At 31.7% G+C, this 27,621-nt stretch overlaps 2 protein-coding genes across 2 annotated transcripts; both read right to left on the reverse strand.

Moving 5' to 3' along the window:
- Positions 1-7,603, reverse strand: LOC143201393 (juvenile hormone epoxide hydrolase 1). Its single transcript, XM_076412410.1, has 5 exons — positions 7,376-7,603; positions 3,634-4,120; positions 1,833-2,087; positions 1,540-1,774; positions 1-322 (listed from the first exon to the last, which is right to left on the reverse strand). The coding sequence occupies exons 1-5, from the start codon at positions 7,562-7,564 to the stop codon at positions 100-102; spliced, it is 1,389 nt and encodes a 462-aa protein (XP_076268525.1). The 5' UTR covers positions 7,565-7,603; the 3' UTR covers positions 1-99.
- Positions 7,604-12,735: 5,132 nt separating this feature from the next.
- On the reverse strand, positions 12,736-26,779 carry LOC143201417 (juvenile hormone epoxide hydrolase). Its single transcript, XM_076412460.1, has 5 exons — positions 26,575-26,779; positions 21,985-22,468; positions 19,285-19,539; positions 16,891-17,131; positions 12,736-13,151 (listed from the first exon to the last, which is right to left on the reverse strand). Exons 1-5 carry the CDS (start codon positions 26,755-26,757, stop codon positions 12,938-12,940), a joined length of 1,377 nt encoding a protein of 458 aa, XP_076268575.1. The 5' UTR covers positions 26,758-26,779; the 3' UTR covers positions 12,736-12,937.
- Positions 26,780-27,621: the final 842 nt, after the last annotated feature.

Consider the following 27,621-nt stretch of genomic DNA (forward strand, 5'->3'; position numbering starts at 1 on the left):
TATTTTTTACAAAAAATATATTTCAACAAATGATAACATCTTACAAATTTTTTTTATTTATTATACTTCTAACAATTAATTTATAAATAACGTAAAAAACTACGCAAACTTCTTTTCCATTTTTTTATTATAATCTTCAAATTTCTCGACAGCAGCAATCACATCGTTGGCAAAAACTTCGGGTAGCTCGAAAGCTGCAAAATGTCCTCCCTCGAAGTCGGACAGTTGAATTAGTTTTGGATAGATCTCTCCCAAAATACCGTCGGCCATGTAGAAATCATTTCTATATCTGGCTATTGCTGTTGGTACTTCTAATGGAAACCTAAAATTAGTTTAGTAAACGTTTATTAAACAGGATAATTGTCAGATTAAATAATGTTATGGTTAGAAAATATTTCAGTATTCATCAATTTAACAGCTAAATAAAATAATGTACTTAAATCCTTTTTTCAATTTCCTTCAATGTGTTATAACGGGCCAGAGTAAGGAAAATTTGTATTCGAAAACAAGATGGGGTGCTTATATTAAGACTGAATAGTTGTGATAAGTGGACATCAAGCCAGAGGCAGTTTAGATTATGTTCGAATATATTTAAATCATCAGTGGCATTCAACAAACCGCCTCTTCCTTTTCTTGAATAAATAGTATTTTAATGTAAATTAACAGTTTTATTGTTTTAAACCCCTTTAATATGTCATAACTGGCGCAGTAGTTAAGATTCAGGGGAAACCACAAGGCTGTTCTCTATTGAATTCACTCAATTATCCCGAACAATCTGCTGTCGTTGGAATGGTAATCATTCCGCATTTACTCGAAGGATTCGTTAGTGTAGTTAAGTTGAATTCCGATAAAATAGCAGCTGTAGCTGTAAGGTCACAAAAGGTGGATTGAAGGTGCTCAAAGAGCCCTAGTTATAAACTATTCCAATTAGGAAACATTCAATATTTGAAAACCACTCCTAGTCCATGGATTCCCGGCATATGAATTTCAGTTCCTGATGTAAGGCCATCAAAGGCGCACTGAAGTTGCTCTAAATTAACATAGTCTACAAGAATTTGCACACAAGCTTGCAGTTCAGGGTGATTGGCTACCAAAAGCGGATTGTAGTAGCTCTTAGCCGCCGACTATTGCCACATCCACAAACTATCCAGACGGGACAACTTTATTTTGGACGTTTTTTGAGGATGGAGGTGTTAACGGACCTGACTACAAAAACTGATTATTCAAAGATGAAGCTTTTCTTAAGACTGAACGATGTAACAAGTGAGATGTTTAAAACAATAGACGTCGAGAGGGGTTTGGTCTGTTTTCTAGTAGATAGAGCTCATCAATGTCATTTTGTATCGCCACTCAATAAATTGTCTCTTATTTCCGTAGAAATTTAAATTTTCCTTCAAATTTCAGAACATATATATACCGCTTGGTGCGCCATCTTGTGACGTAAAACTTGGTTCCAACTGTATATGGAAGATCATATTTTACGTCTCTTCTTGCAACGCAATAGTCGTAATTACTGACCCTACAAATGCCTGCACTTACCATGAAGTTTTCATCGCTCTACTTTTGTTGCTGAAGGTTTCTGCGTATAATCTGAACGAGGACGTTGCCGTGCCAGACCACCAATAAATCATTATATTATCCAGGAGATCGGTATAAGTAAATTTCTCCAATAATCCACCGTCTGGTCTCTGTTGCCAAGACCGATCTGTTCCCGTTGTGAATTTTTCCAAGATATAAGCGGCCAGACCAGCAGGAGAATCCGTCATACCGACTCCTTAAACAAAATATTAAATATGTTACAATAAACCAAACGCAAGTTGTTTACGATTTACCAAGACTGTCAGGTTTGGTTGCTTGAAGATGGAGATATCCAGTTTCCCTAATGCGGTGTTCTATTTTCTCGAGGAGTGGATAAACTCTATCCTTATGTTCCGCTCTTACAATCAATTCGGGCCACAAGGTACACACTACGTATTTTATGTAGGACAATGGGGTAGATACATAAGCCATGTTGGTATGGTAACCTAGAATACATTCTGGGTGAAGGACGCACAAATTTTGAAGGATTATGGCACCAAAATCGCCTCCTAAAAAACAAATTCTACATAAATATTTACTAATTTTACAAAAAATATAGGAGGATGGTCATTCTTTTCACATGACTTCGTCAGAATTTTGGCTAAATCCTAAACTTTTGAGGCTATTAGGATATTAATTGAATAGAACAAGGTTGTAAGGACCATTCTGGAGACAGAACTTCAAACCTTTTCAAAGGAAGGATATTACAAGTAAATTTGCATTGTATTCTGAAAAGCTTTGTCACAGTGAAAAGTATGGAGCAAACAAGGGATATAGGGAACAAGTGTTTCCCACCACTTTTCTAATGTTCATAGCTCAAGTTATTGTGCAAATGTATCATGTAAAAGAAGCCTGATTTTATGATTTCCATAGATATTTAATTAGTTTATTTTTAATTGATTTCATTAAGAGTTCAATAGTTTTGTGTTCCTTATCTTTAACACATTATATTACTACACTTTTAGATACCTGGTACACTTTAAATAATTTTCAAAATGTCTCTGTGCTGGTAATATTAGATGATTACATGTATTTTAATAAGCGATATGTATTAGTGAAAATGTATGAAGTAAGTATGAATCTAAACAACTTAACCTAACTTTTAAATTCATACAGACTGTCTTCTATTTAATATTATTCAGTTTTTCACTATACAGTGCCACTGATCATGAAATGTTTATAATTTCATTTTCGACATTCATTACTGTATTACTCTTATTACATGATTTCTTTATTATGTGAAACTAATATTCAGAAGCTCATAGTAATACTGCTTCGTCATATCTCATTTTGACGTTTGTAACATTGTAGATTTCTTGCTTTCCGCGCAAATAGAGGCCTTTTCTGTGATGGACTCTACTACGACAACCTCAAGTTTAAAAAGTCCTGAGTTAGTTCAGGAAAAGTATCCAAATCGCCACTAAAGCAGAATATTCAAGGACATAAAGTAAGCGTAGTATATTACTATTATTATTAGTCTTGCTGTAGATGCTTGCCGACGTCAACTGAACCATTTGAATAATATATTGTTACAGAAAAGACTAGCAATAGCTAGTGACCGATGTAAAGCCATCCTCTTATATGACAGTGCTCGGTCACTACGACGACAAGTTGCAGGAATTGTTAATGATCCTTGTTAATGAGAGTTGCAGCTCGAATTGGAAGTGGAGGTTCTAGAGACATAGCTTTTCTTTCTATAGTCTCTAGGGTCTAGAAAATACATTTTGACTTGGTAGGTACACAACGTCGAAATTCTCAAGAAGTGTGATAATGATGGGGTCGCTACCAACTCAACATAGTTCTTTCAATACCAGTATTGCTATACAATACCCGCTGGTACCCGCTGAAGTTTTGATTTAAATACTTGTATTTAAAGCCCTTCTATAAGAGTGCATAAAGGAAAAATGCTATCAATGTTGCGTGTAAAAGTGTATTAATCTTTATCAAAAATTTAGGTACTAAAAGAAACCAATTATTTTCCATAAGTAGTTCGTTTTTGAAAAAAATCTAACGATATACCTCGTAAGTCAATACAAACATAAAATGATTAATTACCTTGACAATAAAAGCTTGCGAATCCAAGCCTTTTCATCAGATTATTCATGATTATAGCCACATGAGCTGCACTCAAACCAGGTTTAGATGCAGCCTGCGAAAACCCATATCCCGGAATAGATGGGGCTATTACTTCGAACACAAAATCCCTATCATCTTTAGCTGTGGTAAAAATCGGGATAACGTCATAAAACTCCCGTACGCTTCCAGGCCAGCCGTGGATGATTAGCAGAGGTAACACCTTTTTATTACCGGGATTTTCAGGTTTCACGTGTATATAGTGAATGTCCAGACCCTGGATTTTCGTTTTGTATTGAGGATATTTGTTCAAGAATGTTTCGCGCTCCTTCCAATTGTATTCCGTCTTCCAGAATTCTATGACCTTCTTCAAGAGGTTGGTGTTCATACCATACTCTTGAGCTATTCCTTCCAGGGGTGGTTGAAGCGGTCTGGTATGTTCCAAGCGCCATTTGAGGTCATCTATGTCCTGTTGACGAAATTTAAATTTTAGATCGTTCAGTGTAAGATTCCAGAATATGGATCGACAAGTTAAAGTGAGTTATATTCCTTTTACCCTTTACCCCTGTATAGCTTACGCTAATAAGTGGTAGTAAACAACTTCAGTTGGAACTGAATTTTATGCAAATTTTCAACAGAAAAATGCTTGTAATATTCTCTTGTAAAGAAGAATGCGTACCTCATTGATGATATAAAACCAAATGAAATAATAGCCAATAGGCCTATCTCACTGGTACTAAGGTGTTCGAAAAATACCCGTTGAAAACAATAAAACCGAGAAAAATCTTATTACCAACGCATCAGTTTGGGTTTGTTAAAAAAATACTCAGCAATTGACCAGGTGCATGGGATGACAAATTTAAATGAAAAAGCCTATGAAGGTAAAAGTTATGTTCAGCTATGTTCTTAACTAGAGGTTGAACAAGTCTTTGATAAGGTATGGGATGACGGTCTTATTCACAAACTACTAAATATGTTACCGAAACAACACACTAAACAGAGAATATATATTATATATTACATTACAGGCAAAATGTTTAGATCCAAAGAAGAGGGAGTCTACTCTACAATAAAAAAGCTAAAGCGGGTGTACCACAAGGAAGTCTATTGGAATCAGACCATCACGATGGCTACATTTGCTGATAACACTGCTATTATTGCTGTCAGAGACTAGAGCGAAGAAGCCAGGCGAAAATTACAACAGATAAGCGACCGTATAAATAATTGGAACCAAATAAGAAAAGAAAAGTTAACAGTTTAGGTATAATCAAATCGCACAGGCACGAAAAACAATGAATAACCATATCATTTCATATAACAACAACGCTAGCTAAGAATCTCAGAATGAATCATCTTAAAAGAGAAAATGAAAGAACTGGAGTTAAATTATAAGAAAATGTAGTGGTTAATTGGACTAAAATCACAATTATTAAGGGGATGTTCCGCAAAAACTAAATACAATACAAGTTCTGCCTTTTCCATTTCTCCAGACTTTCAAATACCGACTGTGATACACGAAATCAAGAGAATTGCAAGGACTCATGATGACAGACTCCATTCTCATGTCAATATCGAAGTAATAAGAATTTCTCGATAACACCAGAATAAGGGACAGACCCAAAATAATTAAAATAACTAAATCGTGTGTAGTGTAGTAGAGTGAGGTGCATTTAATATAAAAACGTCAATGTTAATTCATAAACATTATTACAGAAGTGACTAAGATAGGTCCTCCTAGATATATACCTAGATTTAAGTTATTATAAAGACAAATTGTAAGTTGGTTGGCAACGACTAGTAAATGTAATAAATAAATTTTTCAAAAAATGATCTTAATGGCCGTCCCTATTTAGCAACAAAAATTTGAAGATGCAGTTATAAATTCTGCTGAATGAGAATGCAATCCGAATGAAATGATAGCTCGTGACTCAGCTAGACGTTATCCAAGCAGCTATTTCCAAGTTTCTGTACAAACAGAACTTGTGTTATTATAATTGCGAATATACATTTTTCACTGCTTTCATTTACTGAAAAATTGGACAAAGCCACAAGAAACAATTTACAATATGAAAAGTCCTGCTAATATATTTAATATGAAATAAATTCTCTGAAAAAATAAGAAAAAAAGGCATTGGGACGATCCAGGCATTCAGATCATCTCCCAATGCTTCATGTTTCACAAACCACAAATAATCTTGTTGACCACTATAATATCAATTTCCTAGGTACCACTTGAAATATTGGAATTGGGATTTGTCTAGAATGTGTTATGTATTTTATCTAGCCCGACTGATACAGATATGATTATTCGAAAAAAAACGTACTTATGTTTAGTCTAACAGTGATATAATGAGTGAACTATCTAAAATTAACGATAATTTTTTTTTATTAAAGTCAAATAGTTTTTGGTATAATAAAAATATTTGTTTAATATACCATTCATAACTGGCACAATCATTACAATTCCGGTGAGATCGTAAGGCCGTTCTCTTTTGAATTCAATCAATTAATTGAAATTACTTCATTTGCGAAGAAAAGAGACAGTTTATCAAGAAAGGAACCCAGGTTGACATTGTACTGGCAATCGTTCCGCAATTACCTGAAGCATCTCTTGACATAGTTCAATGGAGTTTAGCCCAAAGTAAAGACGGTACAACGCTGCTAAGATCATCAAAGGTGTATTGGAGGAGCCACGTGAAATGCTCTAACTATGAAATATTGAAATTAGTAAATAAAAACATTTCCTAAAAAACATCCCTAGTCCTGGATTTCTGGCATAAGTATAGCAGTTCATGAAGTAAGACCATCAAAGGCAGACTTAAGAGACGGTAAATGAAGAAGCCTACAGTCCATGGTCACCAACTCAGTTGCTTAGCCGTAAACTATTGTAATAAAGAGACACCAAAACTTGGAAATCTATTCTAGGCTATACCAAGTTATTCCAGGCACCCTATACCAGCTTTTACTAAATTTAGGTAACACAGCGCAAAGAAGAACGTCCGAAGAAAGTGGTCACGTACATCCCTTGGGTTATTTCTTCAAGAGAGACGTATATGGTTATAGTTATTTGAAAAAAGATATATTTAGTCTACCAATGATATTTGATGAGTCAGTTGTTTAGAATTTTCGGGATTACGTTTATACTAAGAAAAAAGTAACATAAAAGTTTTGATTTTAAAATCTACAAGTTTCATAATTTATATAAATAATAGTAATTGTATGGTGTTAATAATGTTTAATAAAAGCAAAGCGCAGCCTAAAGATGTCATAAACAATCCTCAGATGTCCGAATACATAGTTAGTATATATATATTACCGTTTTATTCACCGTATATAGTTCCTTTTAAATATTTCTTGTTTTGGCCTATACATCAAAAATTTACAAACAGAATTTCAAAATCTATAAAGCTAGATACTTTTAATACAAATAACGTGTAGTAGAAGGCCAATCTAGTCAAATATATAGTTAATATTTAATAAAAAAACTCGAGAAAATCAATGGTGCTGTGGCTTATCTTATTAAGTTTATTATATTTTTATTAGTTTCTTATATTTTTATGATTATTATAAATCATATAATTTCACGATATTTCTTTATCGTTTATAAAAATCCACAGTTTCAATAGAATACAAGAATTAATAATTAATAACTGCATCTTCGGTTATGGCTTATATTATTCTATATGAATTTTCTAAAATACAATTAATTTTATGAAAAATATACCTGCTGGGAAATTTGTATTTTAAAATCCTTAATGGTAAGATCGTTTTGATTAGGTTTTTCTCCAGGTCCCCAGTACTCTTCGGGGTCAAGAACAGGTACGGACTGTTTAGCTTTCAGCTTAAAGATGATCAGACCTACTATAGTCACCAAAACACTGATGATGGCAAATGCACAGGCACAGAAAGCCATTTTGGACCCGCCACGTTATAATAAGACAATTGACTATTTTTACACCGATTCTATACATCGGCTAGGTAGCAAAATAAATAATAGGGGTCTAGTGTCGCATATAAATTAGGTACCGTAATTTTAATAACGTTAAAGCTAACACTTCCGAATACTTACGAAAATAAAAATAAAAAAAGGATTTTGAAGTACGGGTAGTTGTAATAATTACTTGGTAATAATTATAATTTCCCTCAACCTTAACAGACTTACATGAAAGTCTACAAAATATTCCTCTATGCCACCTATTACGTCTTGGTTTGATATACCTCTTTATAAAAATACATGAGGTGTGGCGAAATATAGAGATCAACGGAATCTAAATATGAAGAATAATTTGTAACTAAATTTTGTATTAAAACTATTATTAATTTATTTTTAATACGTTTAAATGATATTGTTAATAAATGCGGCTATTCGTTATCAAAGAAATTAAACTGATTTAATTATATTAATAAAACTTTGATTACAATATTAAAATGACGTCTACGTTTTAGTTCTACTGTTAAAAGAAAGCTTATTAAGCGAGTGAAGAAAGCTTATTGAATAACTAACTATTAGTAGCAAACACTTAAAATCACATAGTGTTCCATAAATAACGTTTTTAAATTATAAAAATAAATAAAGCCTTAAAATTATCTCAAAGTTATTTAAGACAATTGTCATTTTACTACAAACTAGTACCTGATATTTAGCAATGATATTTGTCTGAAGAAGAATGTTCAGCTATGAAACCTTGGTTGTTGTAAAACTAGGCTTTCTTGTAAGTAGAAACCAATGGTCGTATATTTAACAGATTTATATAGTTAAATAACTATAGTTAAATTTAATAGTATTCACAAGAAGCAATCCATACGAAATATGTTAACAGTATAATATTTATTTATAAAAGCAAAACTGTAAATATGTCTAGGCAATTTTTTCGCCCTGTTCAAGTAACTAAGTCTTGGTGGAAATAGTTATTAGAGCAGAGGAAGTTGAAAAAATATGACTTTCTTATAGTCACTGTGGTTTTGCATTGCACTTTTCAAATAAGTTTTCATAACACAACAGTATTAAAAAAGTAAGAGCCAATATCACTTTGACTTGATATGGAGGTATAAACAACCACCTTAGAGGGGTGTAATGCAGCTCCAATGTTTTCAGAACAGTATCTACAGTTTTAATTATTAACATACTTCTGGGTGTTGGTAGAATTATTTCCAAACTTATAGGAAACGCGACATGCGAACAATACTTAAAATTTACGAGTTTACATCTGATACTCCCTTTATTGATTTTAATATTTTCACACCTCCAATAGATGACTTTATTAATAAATTATATTACAGATGTCTAATACAAACCGCCTTATCGTAAGAACACCTGTCAAAAGCATAACCTTGAAATAGTCGTGATTTTGTATCGATTTTATTTATAATGTGTACCGGATATTATGACAAGGGAATTTTCAAGAGCTCCCTATTTATAATCACTAAATTGATAAATCCACAAACTTTGGCCTTGAGTTTTTAATACATAGATACTGCGAGTACACTTGAATTTTTCCTAAATCATGCAGTTTTTCGACAAATATGTTTTTAATACAGGTGAAATAGCAACGACTTTAAAATTTAATATGTAATTATAGTAGGTACTCAGAAAATTGCCTGAATATGTTTTTAAATTCATTGGCGACGCTGGTAGCCAAGAGTATTTTATTTCAGACGTTCAATGCTATTGAATCAAAGCTGCTTTTCTTCAAAATATTGATACCATGACCTGTATTTTGTATCAATAATATTAGCAAGGATCTAATGATAATATTTTAAAAATATTAAATGATGATAGTCAGTCAATTATAAAGCCAATTTGCACTAATGAGGTGGAAGTATGGGACTAAACTAAAACATCAAACCTAGTCGTAATCCGACACCATCAAAACAATGCATGCTGATTACGTAGTCATTCGCCAAATTGAATTATTTATTATAGTTTCCGAGATATAGGATATCGAAATTTTACATATATCAACTGTAGGCTATGTATTTCCATATACCATAAAATTTTTCGATTAATTACCAATGATTATCGCTCCGTAACCAACGAATAACTACACAATCATCTGGAAATCAAATTAATCAACGAAGTTATCAAAGATTTCGGCTTAAAAATTAAATAAGGTTAATAAATCGCAGCAACATGAAATGAAAACAGCGACTGGAAGATTCTTAAAAAATTGATTGACAGAAGATTGAAGAACTTAGATAGTGCCTAAGTATTACTCTTAACTTTAGCTTAAGTATAACGAAATATACAGTATAATGAAACATACACTGGCTTATTTATCCCACACTGGTCTTGCTTCTATATTGATGCAACTACAAGAGAACAATAGTATTAAATTAATTTGAAAATTAAGATTGAATTAAGTATTTTTAATGTAAGGTGAAATTAAAAAAAGTCCATGCAGTTAAGAAACTATAAAAAACATCCCTTTGAATCGGTAATTGTGGAGAAGCTTACCTGGATGAACAACAAATTCGAATTTCCCTTGTGGTTACCATTACATTTAAACTGCCTTGCCATTTAAGATGGAATGTATTTCAGAAAAATTATTAGTCGGACGTCAAGAAATCATTTTATATGAAAAATAACTAATAATTTATAAAAATTTTAGAATCGTAAAAATTATATGTTTTTAAAAGTTATTCCAATGATTGTCTAGTTTTTCAATCAATTTCAATGACTGTAGTAGTTTTACGGAAGATCTGCAAAATATCCTAGCTAGTACTTCTTGGTTTCGTGATAATACAACGCTGGGAAGAATATAATTAAGTTTAAAATTTAAAAAAAAATAAGAAAATTTAATAGATAGATTTCTAGTAGCATATCTCTGGTAATACTTGAAAGGTAACAGTCTATAAAACATTTCAAATATACAGGTGGTGTTATATGCGCTCAGTGTGGTGTTCATGGTGATGAGTGCTTACGTGAACGCCAATATCAGAATTGCTCTCATTTTGGCTCCGAAAACTTCGACGTTAAAGATGAATATCGCCATGGCCTGTTAATTATTGAAAAAACCAATGAAAATATCACGATGGCTACATTTGCTAATGATGCTGCGATTCTTGTTGTCTGATACAATAGCGAAAAAGCCATATGAAAAATGTAAGCAAACCTGAAAAAAATTAATGAAAGTAAATTTCTGCATGAGCAGTTCACGTACAATCAGATCGCATAGGCACCAATAACAATAAAAAATCATTCTTTATAGCAACAACGCTAAGTATATCAGAATGAATCTTGATATAAAACTTCCTTGGAAGGAGCATGTAAAAAATAAAAGAAAGTAACCGGAGTTAAAATGTAGGAAAATGTATTAGTTAACTGGAGGAAAATCAAATTATCAGTACATAATAAATTGCTATAATATATGCAAATAATGAAAATGGTATGGTATATCCGATATGGACATACGGAATGGAATACAAACACAAGTTTTTCAATACAAAGTCCTCAGAGATATTGTAGGTGCTGCCAGACACTACAGAATGATTATTTGCCACCTTCAGATATCGACTGTCACTCAGGACGGAGAAACTCCATTATCATGTCAATATTGAAGTAATAAAACTCTTGAATAACACCATAATACAGCACAGACTTTAAAGAACCAAACCATTTGATCTTGTGAAGTGTGGTATAGCGAGGTGTATTTAGTAAAAAAACCAGTAGTATTAATACACAAGCATTATTAGATACTAAGATAGGGCCGATGGGTCCTCTTAGATGTAAACCTAGATTTGAGATATTTTAAAGATATATTTTAGGTTAGTCGGCAACGACTAGTAACAATGTCACTACATAGTATAAAACAAAGTCGCCTTTTCTGTCCCTATATCCCTATGTGCGCTTAAATCTTTAAAACTACGCAACGGATTTTGATGCGGTTTTTTTCAATAGATAGAGTGATTCAAGAGGAAGGTTTATATGTATAATACATGCATAATATACTAAGGCAACATTGCTAATTTTAAAGGTTTCTAACGTGATGTCGTAAATTAACCTATTTTTTTAGGCTTATTTAGCAATTAGCAAAAACGCTGCCTAACCCTACGAGTTAGATCAAATTAATGTACTACAGTATTGTACACCATAAAAAGGTCTACAAAAAAGTCCACGATGGTATATGTTTATCTTTTAGGGATAACCCACATTAACCATTTTTATTGTTTACTTTTTACGTGAGAAAATGGCTTATTTACGAAGCTATTTTAAGCAATACGGCATTAATCCTTATCGAATTAAGTACCTTAAATACAGTGTGCAATTAATATAGATCAATATGGTTCCTTACAGCATGCAAATTAAACAAATATTTTCGGAGATATTACAAATTTAAAATTTGCATTTAAAAATGTGTAATGTAACAAAAATTGTATGAATTTAGATATTCCAAAGATAGCAGGAAATCTTCATAGTAAGTATAGGGGAAGAGGAATTGTTTTACTCCAAATTTAATGCGTGCAGGCCAAGGGCAGTAATGAATGAACCAAAAATACTGGATCGATTTTAATCATGTTTTCATTGAGTGACATAGGCATATATATTTTATGCCCGTGCAAAATCGGAGCGGGCCGCTATGTTTTTATATACAACGTTCATATTTTTTCTGTAGTGTATTTAATTTAGTATCAGCATTGCACCCGTGCGAAGCCGGGGCGGGTCGCTAGTAATTAATAAATTAAAAAAAGTAATAGGTAACCAATTAATTGTAATGTAGCAATAAATGCACCTCTAGTGTCACAGTGCATTTTCATTTTCTCAGCTCTAAAACTCTAGAATTCTGGAAGTTTTAATATAAAAATATAATTTTTAAATCTATGGCGTCTTTGTTAGAAATTTTAAAGCAGTGGCTATTAGATAATTTATATATCCGCACTATTATATTTTTTTAATATTCATTTCGGAAGTGTATTACTTTCAGTGTTGTAAATAGATTATCTCAATATACCCTATACAAATATTCCTTGTTTAAATGACAGTTTTGACGCTATGTTACCAATTATTCATTAAACCTTTTACGTGTCTGAGATATTTAAGCTGTAATAATATTTAATAATTAGTTTAAAATAGTAATAAAGCATATGTAATAAAATTAGTTAATTATTTATTTTAAAAAAATTAAACTTATTAACATATTTAGCAGAAAATTTTTGATATAAGAATGATAATAAAAATAAAAATAATAAAAATATAATATATAACTATAATAATAATTTCAATAATAATAATAATAATTAAGGTAAATATAAATAATATTGATGCAAGTTAGTTAATCTTAATAGCTTGCTAATTCTTCTTGACGGCCTTGTTAGCTTCGAATTTCTCGAGTGAATCCATCACATCGTCGGTAAATCTCGCAGGTCTTTCTAAAGCAACGAAATGTCCAGAGTCATAATCAGTGAAGGAAACCATATTACGGAGGACCTCCTTGACGAAATTACCACTGGCAATTAATTCATTGGTGGCACGAAATATTGCAACTGGACTCTCTAGAGGCACTCTGAAAATGAATTATTATATTTATTATACATTTGAAAGTTCGATAAGCTAAAATTAGTGATTCATATCAAACTTGAAAAATAAAAGAATACGAATTATAAAATAAGTAAATACATGGCAATTAATCAATACGAGGGTCACCATTTATATTTCGGGAATGGAAAAATAAACAGATAGTTATGCTGCGAATATATTTTTATTGTTTTTCAAAGTACTCGCCACGATGATTGATACACTTTTGCATACGCTTAAACCAATTTTTAAAACATTTATTCCGTTCCGAATGGGGTATCTTCAAAACATGATTTTTGAACGCTTCAATAGCTCTTTCGGGCCATGAAAATCGTTAACTACGCTGTGTATTCTTCACGCATGGGAACAAAAAGAAATCATTGGGTGCCATATCAAGGCTGTACGGCCGATGACCTATCAATTCAATGTTTTGAGTGCTCAAATAGTCTCTTGTTTGAGCCGATGTGTTGAGCTCCCATTGTCATGACGAAGAACAATCCGGCGTCTCTTATTTGTTTTTTTCTTATTTTATCGAAGGCTTCTGGCAAACAAATGGTTCTGTACCAATCGGAATTTACTGTTCTACGATCCTCTAAAGGCACTGTTGCAATATGTCCAGTTTTTCGAAAGAAAGAGGCTACGATTTTCTTTGGAGTGCACCGTGCGTGAACAACTTTTGTTGTATTTTGTTCATATTGGACCACCCATACAGTCGACTGCTGCTTATTTCGGGCTCATACGAATATATCCATGATTCGTCACCTGTCACGATTTTATAAACGCCTTTCGAAACACTGCGATTGAATTTCTTAAGCATTCCTTTACACCAATCGACACGTGCCTTTTTTTGAGCGATTGTCAAATTGTGTGGGATCCAGCGCGAACATAACTTTCACACAGATAAGTGTTTATGTTAAATAGAATATATGCGGATGGAGCTAATGCTTAGGGTTGCCTCAATCTCACAATAGGTGACATAACGATCTTGCTTCATCATTACGCACACAGCATCGATGTTTTCTGGCACAACGACCGATTTTGGACGACCCTCACGAAACTCGTCGGATAGCGAACTACGACCACAATTGAATGCACTAAACCAGCGATACATTGTGTTTTCTGATGGACCTTCATCGCCAAAAGTCAAATTAAGTTGATTGATGCACTCTTGTCGTGATAATCTACGTCGAAAATAGTAAAAAATAATCGCACGGAAATGTTCACGATTCAGTTCAATTTGCCGAGACGAAACCTTTATCTAAATATAAAATAAATAAATAGCGTCCATGCGACAAAATGTTCTCAGTACGTATATCGGCAAAAATGTCAAATTTTACGATGCAACGTCAGATGGACTCACATGACAACAGTGTTGCCAATTCCCGAAATATAAATGATGATCCTCGTATAAAATATCTGACTGCAGACCCTCTTTTTGATTTATTGTAGGCATGTTAATTTAATTGACTCGCTTTTCTGGCTTGGTTGGCGGCAAGACGCAACAGGACGGACCTCCTACTGTTGCGATAGTCGTGGGTTGGAATCCTGCTGGGGCATGGACGAACTTAATGTTTGTGATTATAATTGTAAGTGTCTTTATAGGCAATAGTGTTTCCACTACATTTCGACCAGGAATAATCATCCCAGTCACGCCAGTAACCAGTGCGGTTAAGACCGGATGTCTTCTGAGATGGTCTCTAAGTTGGTCACTGGCCAGTCGGTAGGCTTAATATGTAGTAGTTCGGAGCATACATTAAACTGTAGGACCTGTCCAGATAAAAATTCGTTGGTATAATGGAGACTTTCAAATATTTCAAAAAAAATTATCACATAACTCTCATATTTTAATTAGGTTCTCGCATGTAACTTGATAATTTCTCATATTGTCGTCAGTAGATATCTGCAGTCTTAATACAATACACCTTAGTATTTCCACGATATCACAACAAGACTTTATTTATTTATCTTAATCGCCAATCAGAACACGCCACAGAAAGAGTCTTTTTTTAGATAGCATGATATTGCAACGATTGGAAATGGCATTTTCCGCCAATTCCTGTGGTAATCACTTCGTCCACTCTTAAATCATTCCCAACCCACATAAACATCTAGCCAATTGGTTTATGAACCGCTAAGTTTTCTGAGAGTTATTTGAGACTTTGTTATTGTCTTGGGTTTGGTGTCTATGGTTTTGTTATTGGGTTATTGTCGAATGATTCTTGCAGCAATTTATTGATATGGAACATTTTAGTCCTCCAGTTTATTTGATATCAAAAGCACCAGCTATAAATCGTTGAAACCAAAACCCACAATTGGGATATGTCTGAGCAGCATTACCATAAATTTCTGAAAATGCTTGATGGGCTTCACCGGCATATTTCTTCAAATCAAAAATATTATTAATGAATAAAAAATACAATTTATATATTATAATATAGAATTCTATATTATTACATAAAAATAGATATTTTACGCAGAGAAATGTCAAAATAATCTAATTTTATTATAAAAATTATGAAATTCATAGACCTGGTGCTAAACAGATGCAACCAAGATCGGTTGACTATTGTGATCTTCAAATTTCTGCTACTCTACTACTAAAAAAGCTAATATAGCTTTCTTAGTTGAAAACTTGAAACACGGAGTGGATTAGGGACCGCCAATTAACCAAATGTAACTATTTATTATTAACCACATGACATTATATTTCCTCTAGCTATTATAGCTTTAGAGTACCGACCTATAAAGTAATTTTAAAGGATATATAACACATGGTACTACTATTACTTTGTGTTAAACCGCATCGGGTGCATTTGTAAACAATTTCATGTTGAAGCATCACTGACAGGTTTCACTTTTCAGTAGGTGTCATTTCATCGAAAACTGTGAAAAACATTCCGTCAGTGCTTCTAGCATCGCATTTGCGTAAAGTTTTACTTTTTTTGCATAAAAGCTGGTATCGAATTCTGTGTGAAGCTTATGATAACCATTCTCCTGCAACCACGGTTTTTAAAAGGGGCGCTTTTGACACCGAAGACAAAGAGCATTCTAAACAGCCAAAACATTCTAAGGATTAGGATTTTGAGACATTACTCGATGATGATTCATGTAAAACGCAAGAGTAATATGCACAATTGTTGATAGTAATACAAGAAATCATTTCCAATTGTCTGAAGAGCATTGGAATTATTCAAAAGCTTGGATATTTTGTGCTGTATGAATTGATGCCGAGAGAAAATGAAAGATGTTTGGTCTTGCTGAAAGATTTTTTTGCTTCGCATCTAATGTTCACTAGTAAAACCTAATGAAACCATCATTGGAGACTGCTATCGACTGCAATTGATGCGTTTGAGGCCAAAACTGTGAGAAAAATGGCTGGAGCAATTTGAGGAAATACACAACAATATTATTCTTCAGTATATCAACCCTCGACCCTATGCTGCAAAACTGGTGAAAACATTCTTGGAAATATTAAAATTGGTGTGCTGCCCCATCCGTCATTTTCTCCAAACCTTGATCCTTTTGATTACTACTTATTCTGACATATGCGCCGTTACCTGTTTTCTTAATAAAGCCTCAAATTAAACAAGAAATCCTTTAAAACTAATTTATATGTATTTTAATACATTTGAATAAATTAAATGTAGACGTACGTATATTATTAAATAAATATTTGCATATAGTGTGGTTAGTTAAAAGTTTGTTAGTCACTCAGATATTTAAAGTACCTTAGAGCATTGAAGACATCACCGAAGAAGTTCTCGAACGACTCGTAATACATTCTGAAAGCTGTTGTAGCTGATGAAGTCATCCAGTAGTACATGAGGTTGTCGGAAAGTTTATCTAAACCAATCCTCTCAACGAATTCCTTTATCTTCAGTTTTTTCAGCCATGTCATGTCTGTTCCCGTCATATATTTTTCGGCTATATATAGACCAAGAGCCACCGGTGAATCATCCATAGCAGCGCCTAAAACACACATTAAAATACTATAAAATAAATTGTACGGATATAACAAATATAATAAAAAACTAATCACAACTACTTATTATTATTGAAAACCAAAACACTGGACATGAATTGTATCAATCCATTAATACAAAAGGGAAGAAACACATACGAAACATAATTTATATAATAATTATATTCTATTTTATTACATATTTGTTTTACATATTTTACACTTCTGTGCTTTAACTTAACATCTTCATAGATCAATTATTCTCTTTCACTTTCACGGTACTTTTATTATTGCTGCCAAATATTGAAATTATTAAAAATGTATTAGTGCAAAAAAAATGTTTGACAATCATAATAAGAATCATATAATATTATATTAATAACACATAAGGCCAAATATTGAAATTATTAAAAATGTATCAGTACAAAAAAAATGTTTGAGAATCATAATAAGACTCATATAATATTATATTAATAACAAATAAGGTCAAACATAATATTAACAATGTAAAATTATATCATATGGTAAGTCTCTAGTCTCATACATTGGTAGAATCATTTACAGGCTCTTAGATTTTCTGGATAGTATTAAGCTTTATATAATATCTTTCAAGTTCCATGCTATTTCACTATTAGTTTTTACATTACAAAATATCAGTGGAAAGGAAATAAACGTTTAAACTCAAAACAATTGATTAAAAGTAACTTCGGGGTTTGATTGATAATGGCTATTAATAGGGAAATGTATTTTTAATTCCTACAGTGATTTTGGACCAATAAAATCTACTACTATTATTAACTGATATTTTTAATTTAAACATGGTCCTACAAACAAATGATTCGAAGGACTGTTTGAAACTGTTAACAGATATGAAAATGTATTCTTACTTCGGTATATAAAGCATGGCTTTAACATTACGTACCAAAAACATAAATGGCTTTTTTGTTGAGAAAAAAACGAAATCAGTGAGCAGTGGTAAGGGCAATGGGACGGTCCTCCTACTGTTGCGATAGCCGCGGGTTCGAATCCTGCTGGGGTATAGTCGTAAATTTATGTTTGTGATTGTTTAAAATTTGTGAATATCCTAGGAAAGACTGTAAAATCCCACAAGGAAAATGATCCCAGTCACGCTAGTAACCAGGCTGGGTAAGACCGGATGTCTTCTGGGATGTTTTCTAAAGTTGGTCACTCGCCACTCGGTAGGCTTAATGCTGAGGACCGTGGTTCGGAGCCCACGTTAAAATTTGGGCCCAGTCCATATAAACACATGGTTGGTAAAAGGAGACTTTACCAACCATGTGTTATATATAATATATATATATATAAATATATATAAATATATATATATATATATATAAAATTCGTAAAATGAAGAACATTTCAATTTAAATTAAGAAGTTATTACTGAAACTGGGTTACATAGAAGATTGATTGAATAAATATTGCAAATTTGGAGGAGTGTTTATTGATTATAATAATGAATAAAGTTGAATTTCTATATTATGTTGTATTTAATTATGCTGGAAATTTATTGCGGGATTTGATTTATTAGATATATTTATATATGACAGACATCACAAAAGTGCTCAAAAAATTCTTAAAACTGAATAAAAAAACTGAAACAAGCTCTAGCTTCAGTTCATATTTTTGTATATTTTTGGCAGATTTCAAAATTATGAATAGGATTAATAAAACACCATTATCTTTCGCTTTTCTTGTTTTATTTAAAGAAACGCCATCAGAGAATGTGGGAAATTTATTGTTTAAATACTTGGAGGTATCAGTGACTGTATTCAAGTCGAAGAATAAACTTCTCGTGGATCATTGTAAATATATGGTCCAGCTAAGTGTCTTCCGAGAACCATTTATATAAAAATAATATACAAATTAACGGACTTTGGAAATAAACGTTATTGTTTTATATTATTGCAACAGATGCAACACGATTTGACAACCAATAACAATGATGAAAGTAATAATTCAATAATTGAAATTCGAAAATTACATGAATTACATTCAACAAGTCAACCTAACTCATTTGTACTCTTAAAATATTTATTCAAAAGTTTCTAATATATAAGAATCGTCTAAAAATTAATTGACGTGTCAAAACTACTTCACAAAAAATTATAATAATAATAATAATAATATGTTAACATACCTATTGTATCTGGCTTTGTGCTCTGTATGTGGAAATAACCCGATTCTTGATATATGAGCTGTGCTCTGGCCTTCACTGGATACAGATGCTTTATAATCTCTGGCTTATCAACCCAAGGTGGATAAATAGACCCCAAAAGGTATAAAAAGTAACTTCTAGGCGTGTAAATCACTGGCAAGTTCGTATGATATCCCAACACTGAATCTGGGTATAGTACCGCTAAAATCTGTAGCGCGATTGCACCTAAATCACCACCTGAAACGACCAGTCGACATTTGCGTCTTAAATCGAAAACATCTCTCTTTTTTTCTGAAGCTATTGGTATTGAAAGAATGCTCAAAACAAATTTACCATTTGCGCAGTTTATAAAATTTATTTACCAAACGTATTTACGGATATAATTTCGAGAAACCATATATGGGTTAATATTTAACAGTTTATATTATGTGTTTACACTTTTTTAGAAATATTTTTGTTTTCATTATGTTACGGTCTTTTACACTCCATGATTCATTCATTGGTTTGTGACTCAGACAATAATACATACAAAAATATTAGCTTTACCAAAAGAATTTAAAATATCATTAATTTTTTTAATAATATGAAACGAGTAAATTATGTTGTTATTACAAACACTGGTTTCTTCATATATAATTTAGTTTGATGAACTCTTTGGATTATCTTGATAGTTGATTAGTTTTCTTTAATTTATGTTAGACTAAGAATTGTAGATATTATATTGACTTTAATATTGAACAATTCTTGAAGCCTCCATATTTTCGAGTGAACTACGTAAGGATCTGACCTTACCGAGCTTAATTTTTTTGATTATTCTACGTGAGATTAGTAATATTGCCAATTATTCTATAAACAATCAATGCCATTAATTATATTTTAAATATTTCTGAGTGATAAATACATTTAAAACACTTTTTAGTAATGACAACAAACTTCACAATTTCATATTAGTTTTAGATCAACCGTGAATGTTATTTAAACAATCCTGTTAATCAACAAATATTACAGAAAAATACTTGGAGGAAATGAATAAAAAATTAAACAATCCTGTAACCGCACTTTTTCATCCCGTCAATAGGAAGTACTACAAAAAAGTGATAACCAGTTTTTTTGCCTAAATTGACCTAAGATGACATGGGTAATAAGCAGCTCAAGCAGAATGCTATAGGCTGCACAGCATCATCGATAAAATTCGAACGATTCGAAGGGTTCAAGCAAATTGGCATCCAAGATCGTTCGATTTCACTCCGCTAGACTTTTTATTGCTTTTTCTAAAGTTGCAGGTTTATGCCAATTTAAATCTGCCAACATGTCATATAATGTCATTATACCAACCAATCGGCCAATGTTGAACTGACTTGGATGCGTCCACTGTATATAATGACCTTTCAATTAAAAAATAATTTTGCTTAATAATGCCCCACTTTGCTGTATACATGGCAATAATGTAGATGACATCAAATTAGCTATATACTATAATCGAAAATATCAGAAAAGGAATAAACAACGAAACAACTGAAAATTTGCCTTTATTAAGTTATAAAATAGTTTCATAAAATTTTAATTGGGACCCATGAGATATAAGACAAAGTAGAAAGCAATAGATAAATGAAAGCAAAAAACAAAGCAATTTTATTTAAAAATTTATTTTTAGAAATTATTCTTTCACCCAGGTTTATTTATTGTTTTTGTATTATTGTATGTATATTATATGTGCGAAATATGGACAAAAGATAAGAAATATATGACTATATAAATGAACTAAAAAAATATGCAGGATTTAAAATTGTCGTGTGATAAAAGAAATTATGAATTATTAACAGTACATTTATAAACCTTTTATAGCATTAATACATATTAAAGTGTTTAATAATTAATGCAATAGGATTTTTAACTATATAACATCTCATTCTTTGAACCTTCCATGAATTATTTTGATTATTTAGTTTATTAAGTTTTGGAAAATCAATTGTTAATTTAATGTACATTTTAATGTTAATATACATTACTAAATTGTAAAAATAAATTACCTAATTGTGTCCGTTAATATTTTAATATATTGTTTTACTCATATATTCTCTGTTTTAATTTACAAACATGTATTACTTCATTTATTATTCCATACTTATATTTATAACATAAAAGTAAAGAAAGATCATGTACACTTATATTTGATACTCTGAAGTTATTAGAGTTCTGAAAATAATTATATCTTACTTATGATACTTTTTTATATTAAGTGGTGTAGTAATTTACACTTATAAATACTTTGTTAATTATTGAGTTATATAGTTATTGAGGTTTAAGTTAATGGAAATTGAATTTAACTAAATGCAATTCTTAAAATGTTATTGAGTGTTAGTTCTTGTGATAGTTTGCATATATTTTAATATGTTTTAATATACAAACATTTATTATTTCAACTAATGTTATATAAAAAAAAAATTCTGATCTTATATTAAAAATACAGTGAAAAAAAAATGGTAACATATAATTTTTATATTAGTTCATTGACTCTATTATGAGAAAAACATCATTAATTTAATATATTGTGATCGAAATTCGTCCACAGGGCGATCACTAGATTTTAGAGAAATACTTCAATTCCGAAAAACCGAAATTACTTCTTTCCAACATATTTAATGAAGGATTGCAGTTATTTCATTAAGTAAATATTATTACCTTGCATATAAAATTGCTGATGTCCCAATCTATTCATTAACTTTTTTAACAATACAGCTGTTTGCAATAGACCCAGTCCAGGTTTAGTTGTAGCGTCAGAGAATCCAAAACCCGGCAAACTGGGTACCACCATCTCCACCACGAAATCTTTATCCTTTCGATCGCTCATCAGCTCGATGACCTCGTAAAATTCCCTAACGGATCCAGGCCATCCGTGAACCATAATTAAAGGTAAGACTTTCTTATTTTCCGGATTAGGCGGTTTCACGTGGATGAAGTGTAAGTGCAAGCCTTGAATTTCAGTACGGAACTGCGGATATTTGTTAAGGAATGGTTCTCGCTCCGTCCAGTTGTACTCATTCAACCAATAATCGAGCAAGACTTCCGAAAACTCTGAATTCAATCCATATTGATTGGCTGATCCTTCAATAGAAGGTCTTATTGGTCGGCGATTTTTTAAACGCCAACGAAGATCCGAAATTACCTTAAATATAAATATATAAGATAAATGTTATCGGTACGATTACCATGCCATTCCAAGATATTAATTTAATTAGCTGGTTATGGACCCAGATATGAGCTCGTAAGAGACGGTAATATGCAAACATGAACTGTGGTTTTCCTTAGCACAAGCCATCACCAAGTGAACACTTAATTGTTGATAGGGTTGAATTGAATGGAGAACATGTAGTCTATTCAAAATAACAGTGAACTTACGTCATAAATATGTGTCTGTCGCAAATTGTAAATCCGTTTTAGAGTCAAACAATATTTTAACTCTCATTTTATTCTATTTAAAAAAAGATCGAAAGCTAACCAAATGAGCCTGTCAAAGTCGTCCGGTTTTCAAACGTGTGCAAACGTTATCTGAACGCTTGTTTTGATAAATTTAAAATGCCTACCTATTATTACTCCAAATGCCGAATCCAAGACAGAACAGATGGCGTGTCTAATAAGTTACTTCGAAAAGGAACGAGATAGTGGAGTAAAAATTTTTTTTAGGGTTTTTAAAAGCATATAATAAAATCAAGAAAGTTGATGGAAAAAGGTAAATGTTGGAATGTAATGAAACTTTCTGCATATGGGATTATGATTCCGTGCTGAAAATTTCGAAGACAGCGTGGTGAGAGTGGAAACAACTAAAGGTGAGATATAATTAATATAAGATAACTGTACGAAATTTTATTTTAGAAGGTGAAAATTTTATGTGTGAGAAATACAGTGATATCAAAATGTTTTTGCAAGGAAACGAGACCAAGGATACAAGAACTAAGCGTAAATAGGAAATATGCCCTCCAATGAAAGTAAAATACATTATTTAGATATATTTATATTTAGATATAATTGTTAATTAGGTGGATTAGGCCTTCCGAGGGATACCATTAAATAAAAAATGCGCTTTAACTCTATCTCACAAGTGATATGGAAAAAACAATGTAAATATAATAAAACACAACCCTAATCTCTAAAATAATATAACTTTTAAAAACTATTATAATAAATATATAAACTATTATAACTGTATAATTAATCGTAGTTTTAAGTCCATTAATAATATATGCATTAGATATACTGCAATTTTAAAATAAATTATATTTTATGACAGTATTCTTTAATTAAAAAATATAATTTAGTATTTTAGACACTTTAATTATTTTTTTATATTAGAATTTTGTTGTATGTCAAAGCCAAAATGAACTAAAACTCAGAGTTGACGCGGCAACATTGCAACATTTTGGCGTCATCAATTCAGATGACGTGAGTTCATTGTTTTATTGAACGGACTATATATGTATTGGATATGTTAAACTTTCTCAATATTTTGATTGTTGTAAATAATATCTATATGAATACAACACGAATGAAAAATATTCAAAACATTGTTAATCGGGAATTATAAATTATTTCTGTCAATATTTTTTTTCATAAGCTCTTTTTCTGTCTGTCTTAAACATCATGCTAATGTTTGAATATTAATAAGTGGATTTGTTTTAATCTAATTGCTTAATGGGGTAATATTCCTTAATCGCTATATCGCAAATAGTTTTTAACTAGTTTCAGAATGTTCAAGTATTATAACGGTGGAAAAAAAGTATATATGTCCACAATCTAACTTCTGTTATAGTAAATAAGTTGTTATCGGGCCACTTCTCATTTAGTTTTAGTAGATCATAATTTAACACACCCTTTTAATCACTAGATCACTCACTATAACAGTTAGTTAAAATAGATTTTCACCCACTAATAACTTTTTTCGCATGACTTCCATGTCAAATTTGAAACATTGAAAGCCGATGTATTATAAGAATAGAATTTTGGCAGATGCATGAATAATGATCAAAGAAGCAAAATATAAATCTGATTGAAAAAAAGAAATAACGCTTAATCAATAAGAAAAACACAACACCAATAGAGTAAAAAGTAAAAATACAGGAATTGAATGAAAATCGAGGAAACAACTGAAAATTAATATTTTATGCGAAGATAATAATAATAACATTCGTTAGAGTTTACGTTTATTTGATACAATTTTACTTTTGTAACAACCTAAACCTAACCTAACTGTCCAACTCGATGTATTATTAGACTCCAATTAGTATTATTAAGTTATTCTGTGTAGATGCATGTTAATCATATAACATTCATTACATTTGTTGTTTGATTCAAGAAAACGTCTGCCCGTCTATTCAACACTTAAATTATGTTTCTCCCTCTATCCCAAATGTCGGATTGGACTTTCGTGATTTTTATGTCATGAACAAAGAACAACCAGGAGAACTTTTAAAATCCTATATGTCAGCCCGGATCTAAATAAAACGAAGCTTACTTAACAATGGAAGTAACAGAAGCAGATGTACCGCAAGGCAGTGTTCTGGGTTATAGTCTTTCTTAGCGCAAAACTTCATTGAAAGCAGCAGTTCAATAAATAAAAGAAAATAACTTAACCTTAACAAAATGTAAATATAAAATTAACCCTCAAAATGACTTCTAACCACAACTCTCGTAAACAATAAGGCGTATATAGAAAAGAATGCGTAGCTGTGCAATCTGTCTAGATTAGCAAATGCGCATATGCAGTTCTAGTGGATCAAGATTCGGTGCAGTCTTTTTACTGTCGTCTTTAGTTAAATTTTCAAAGCTCTGAAACCGTATTGTCAAAACACATAAACCAGTATGAATATATTGTTTCAAATTTTTTAAAAATGAATTAAAAGTAATAACTAAAACTGATATAATATGATATAATACAATAGTATAACATTTTCCTTAGAATTATAAAATTTCTTAAATTGTGGTTAATTTATTTGCTAAATTATTGAACCAGGCAACGCCTGAGCAATCCAAAATTTGTGGAAGATTAGTGTTTCAGTTCGAATAAATAAGTTCAGGCCTATGCTAAATTTATAATTTCTTACTGTGCATGATTTCATATGTGCTATGCAGTTTTAGAATTTATTATTGCGTTTTGCATTTTTACCGAATCATAGTAAACATGTTTACTTATAAAACAACCTTCATCAATATCTTAATATTATTTTGAATTATTTTAACATAATGAGCCAAGAATAAATATTGTTGATTTATCTGTAAAATTGTTATGGTTCTTTATATTTACGTTTAAGGTTGGTAAAAAAAGATATTACTATACGTGGAACAGCAACTGCTTTTACTGAACATTTTTTTAAAATAGTGAATATTTTTCAAATAAATCATCTCAAAGCTATTTTTCTCTTTGATAGCCTTCATATATGTGATTGTCAGAAAATAAATGTAGCAAGATCATATCAGTATTTGATTCGAATTTTGGACCGGAAGCTTCATTAGACATTTTTTTGCAAAAAAATAGCCTAGTAGAGCAATCACTGTTGCTAGTACTTGATAATTTCGATGTCCTTTGTAACTCAATGATGAAGTGCTTACTATGACCAACATAATGCTATCAAACACAGCCATATTTCAAGATGATAATGCGCCCACATACACAGCCAAAAATATTAATATTATTAAAAATATTAATTAATTAAAATTATTATTATTGGTCTGCGGAATATCAGAATATCATCAAAAATCCTCCCTGGCCAGCGCAGTTGCAAAACCTCAACATAATTGAACCGTTATGTAGAACTTTAGAGTACTGAAAGAGCCGTACATTTCCAACTTCAACATCACTTACACTATTCACCTCAACACCTTATAATTTCAGTGGCTCAATACATTATTAATATATAAATATTCTTTAACATATATATCAGGTGTCGACATTATTTTGTCTATTCCATGTATCTCGATTCGGTAATAAGAATTGGAATTATAAATCATGTGATTTAACGATACTTAACTACTCTATATGAGATTAAAGTGAAAGGGCAACAAGCCAAGAAGCTCCACTGAGTAGAATGAGAAGATTTAGCATTGCATTAGCAAAATTCAGTCACATTTAAACAAAATGGTCATAGAAATTTCGACTGTGCTATTCCATACCCTTTATAAACTAAATTGGAAATGTTGTCATGAAACAATATGTTAAAAGAAACTGTGCTGATGTTATACACAATTATTAATTACTTTTACGATGATTTTGCAATTTACCTCTTCGCTAGCATGTATTTTGAAAGGTTTAATTCGTACATCATCCTCTCTTCGTTCCCCAAGTCCCCACCAAGCATCTTCATCTACTTTCGGAATTTCCGGTGGTTGAATAAATTCGATTACTTTATAAACAACTAAAGCGCTCAATAAGAACAAAACCGCCACAACGTGCCAAAGCGACATTTTCTATGCAATTGTTGTTTTGTAGTCATGATCAGGTTATAATAAAGTTTCACTATTAAAAAGTCAATTATTGGTAATAGTTTAAATTGTATTACAATACCAAGTTAAGTTAAAAAGTTTGGGTTATTTATATATATTCAATAGTTGGTTCAAGAATAAGCTATCTAAAAAATATCAATATGCCAAGACAAGATTCGAAGTTAAATTAAATATCTTTATATTTAAGAACAGAAAACATCGACCTTTCTCCGACGCTCCAGTATTTGAAGGAGAAGCTTAATATCACCACCACTAATTATTGTAACAACGAATCTCTAATTCTAGATTCGCTTATTACAGCGCTTTGTCCATGTCCAGTTATAATACACTTTTTAACTAAAAAACTTTTTGCCGAAGAAAGTCCTTCGGAAGGACAACATTTATAAGAAGATTTTATTTCTAATTTTTGGAAATTAGTATCAACAGAAGATTTTCCAGTCGTAACAAACTTGACGAAGAAGTTTCTAAATATGTTTATGAGAAAGTTTTTTCAGATCTTATTTATGTAAGAAATAAATACCACACCTCACTAACTGAAACCCCTCAGGGGGTTGCGATCCAAGAGTGTTAATTAAAATTGATGCTCTGCGACCCCAATACGGGTGTTACCATTCCGGTGCCCCAGTCTGCCTCAGAGGGTTGTGGTTACGGGGTGTAGACTTTGGTCTGTGGTCCACGGCCATAGAACGGATGTAACGAGGCCCCAGTAGTGTGTAGTCCTGTGATGTCTCCTGCATGTTTTTTGTCTTTTCCCCTTTTTCAATATAGAAGTACACCATAGAGAGAATTTAGTCGCGGTGCAGGAACTCGGAACCCCACCGGTGG

This window comes from Rhynchophorus ferrugineus, unplaced genomic scaffold, assembly GCF_030347505.1.
Source record: "Rhynchophorus ferrugineus isolate W39M unplaced genomic scaffold, kcgeb_rfMv2 rfM8, whole genome shotgun sequence".
NCBI classification, from domain to species: Eukaryota; Metazoa; Arthropoda; class Insecta; order Coleoptera; family Curculionidae; genus Rhynchophorus; species Rhynchophorus ferrugineus.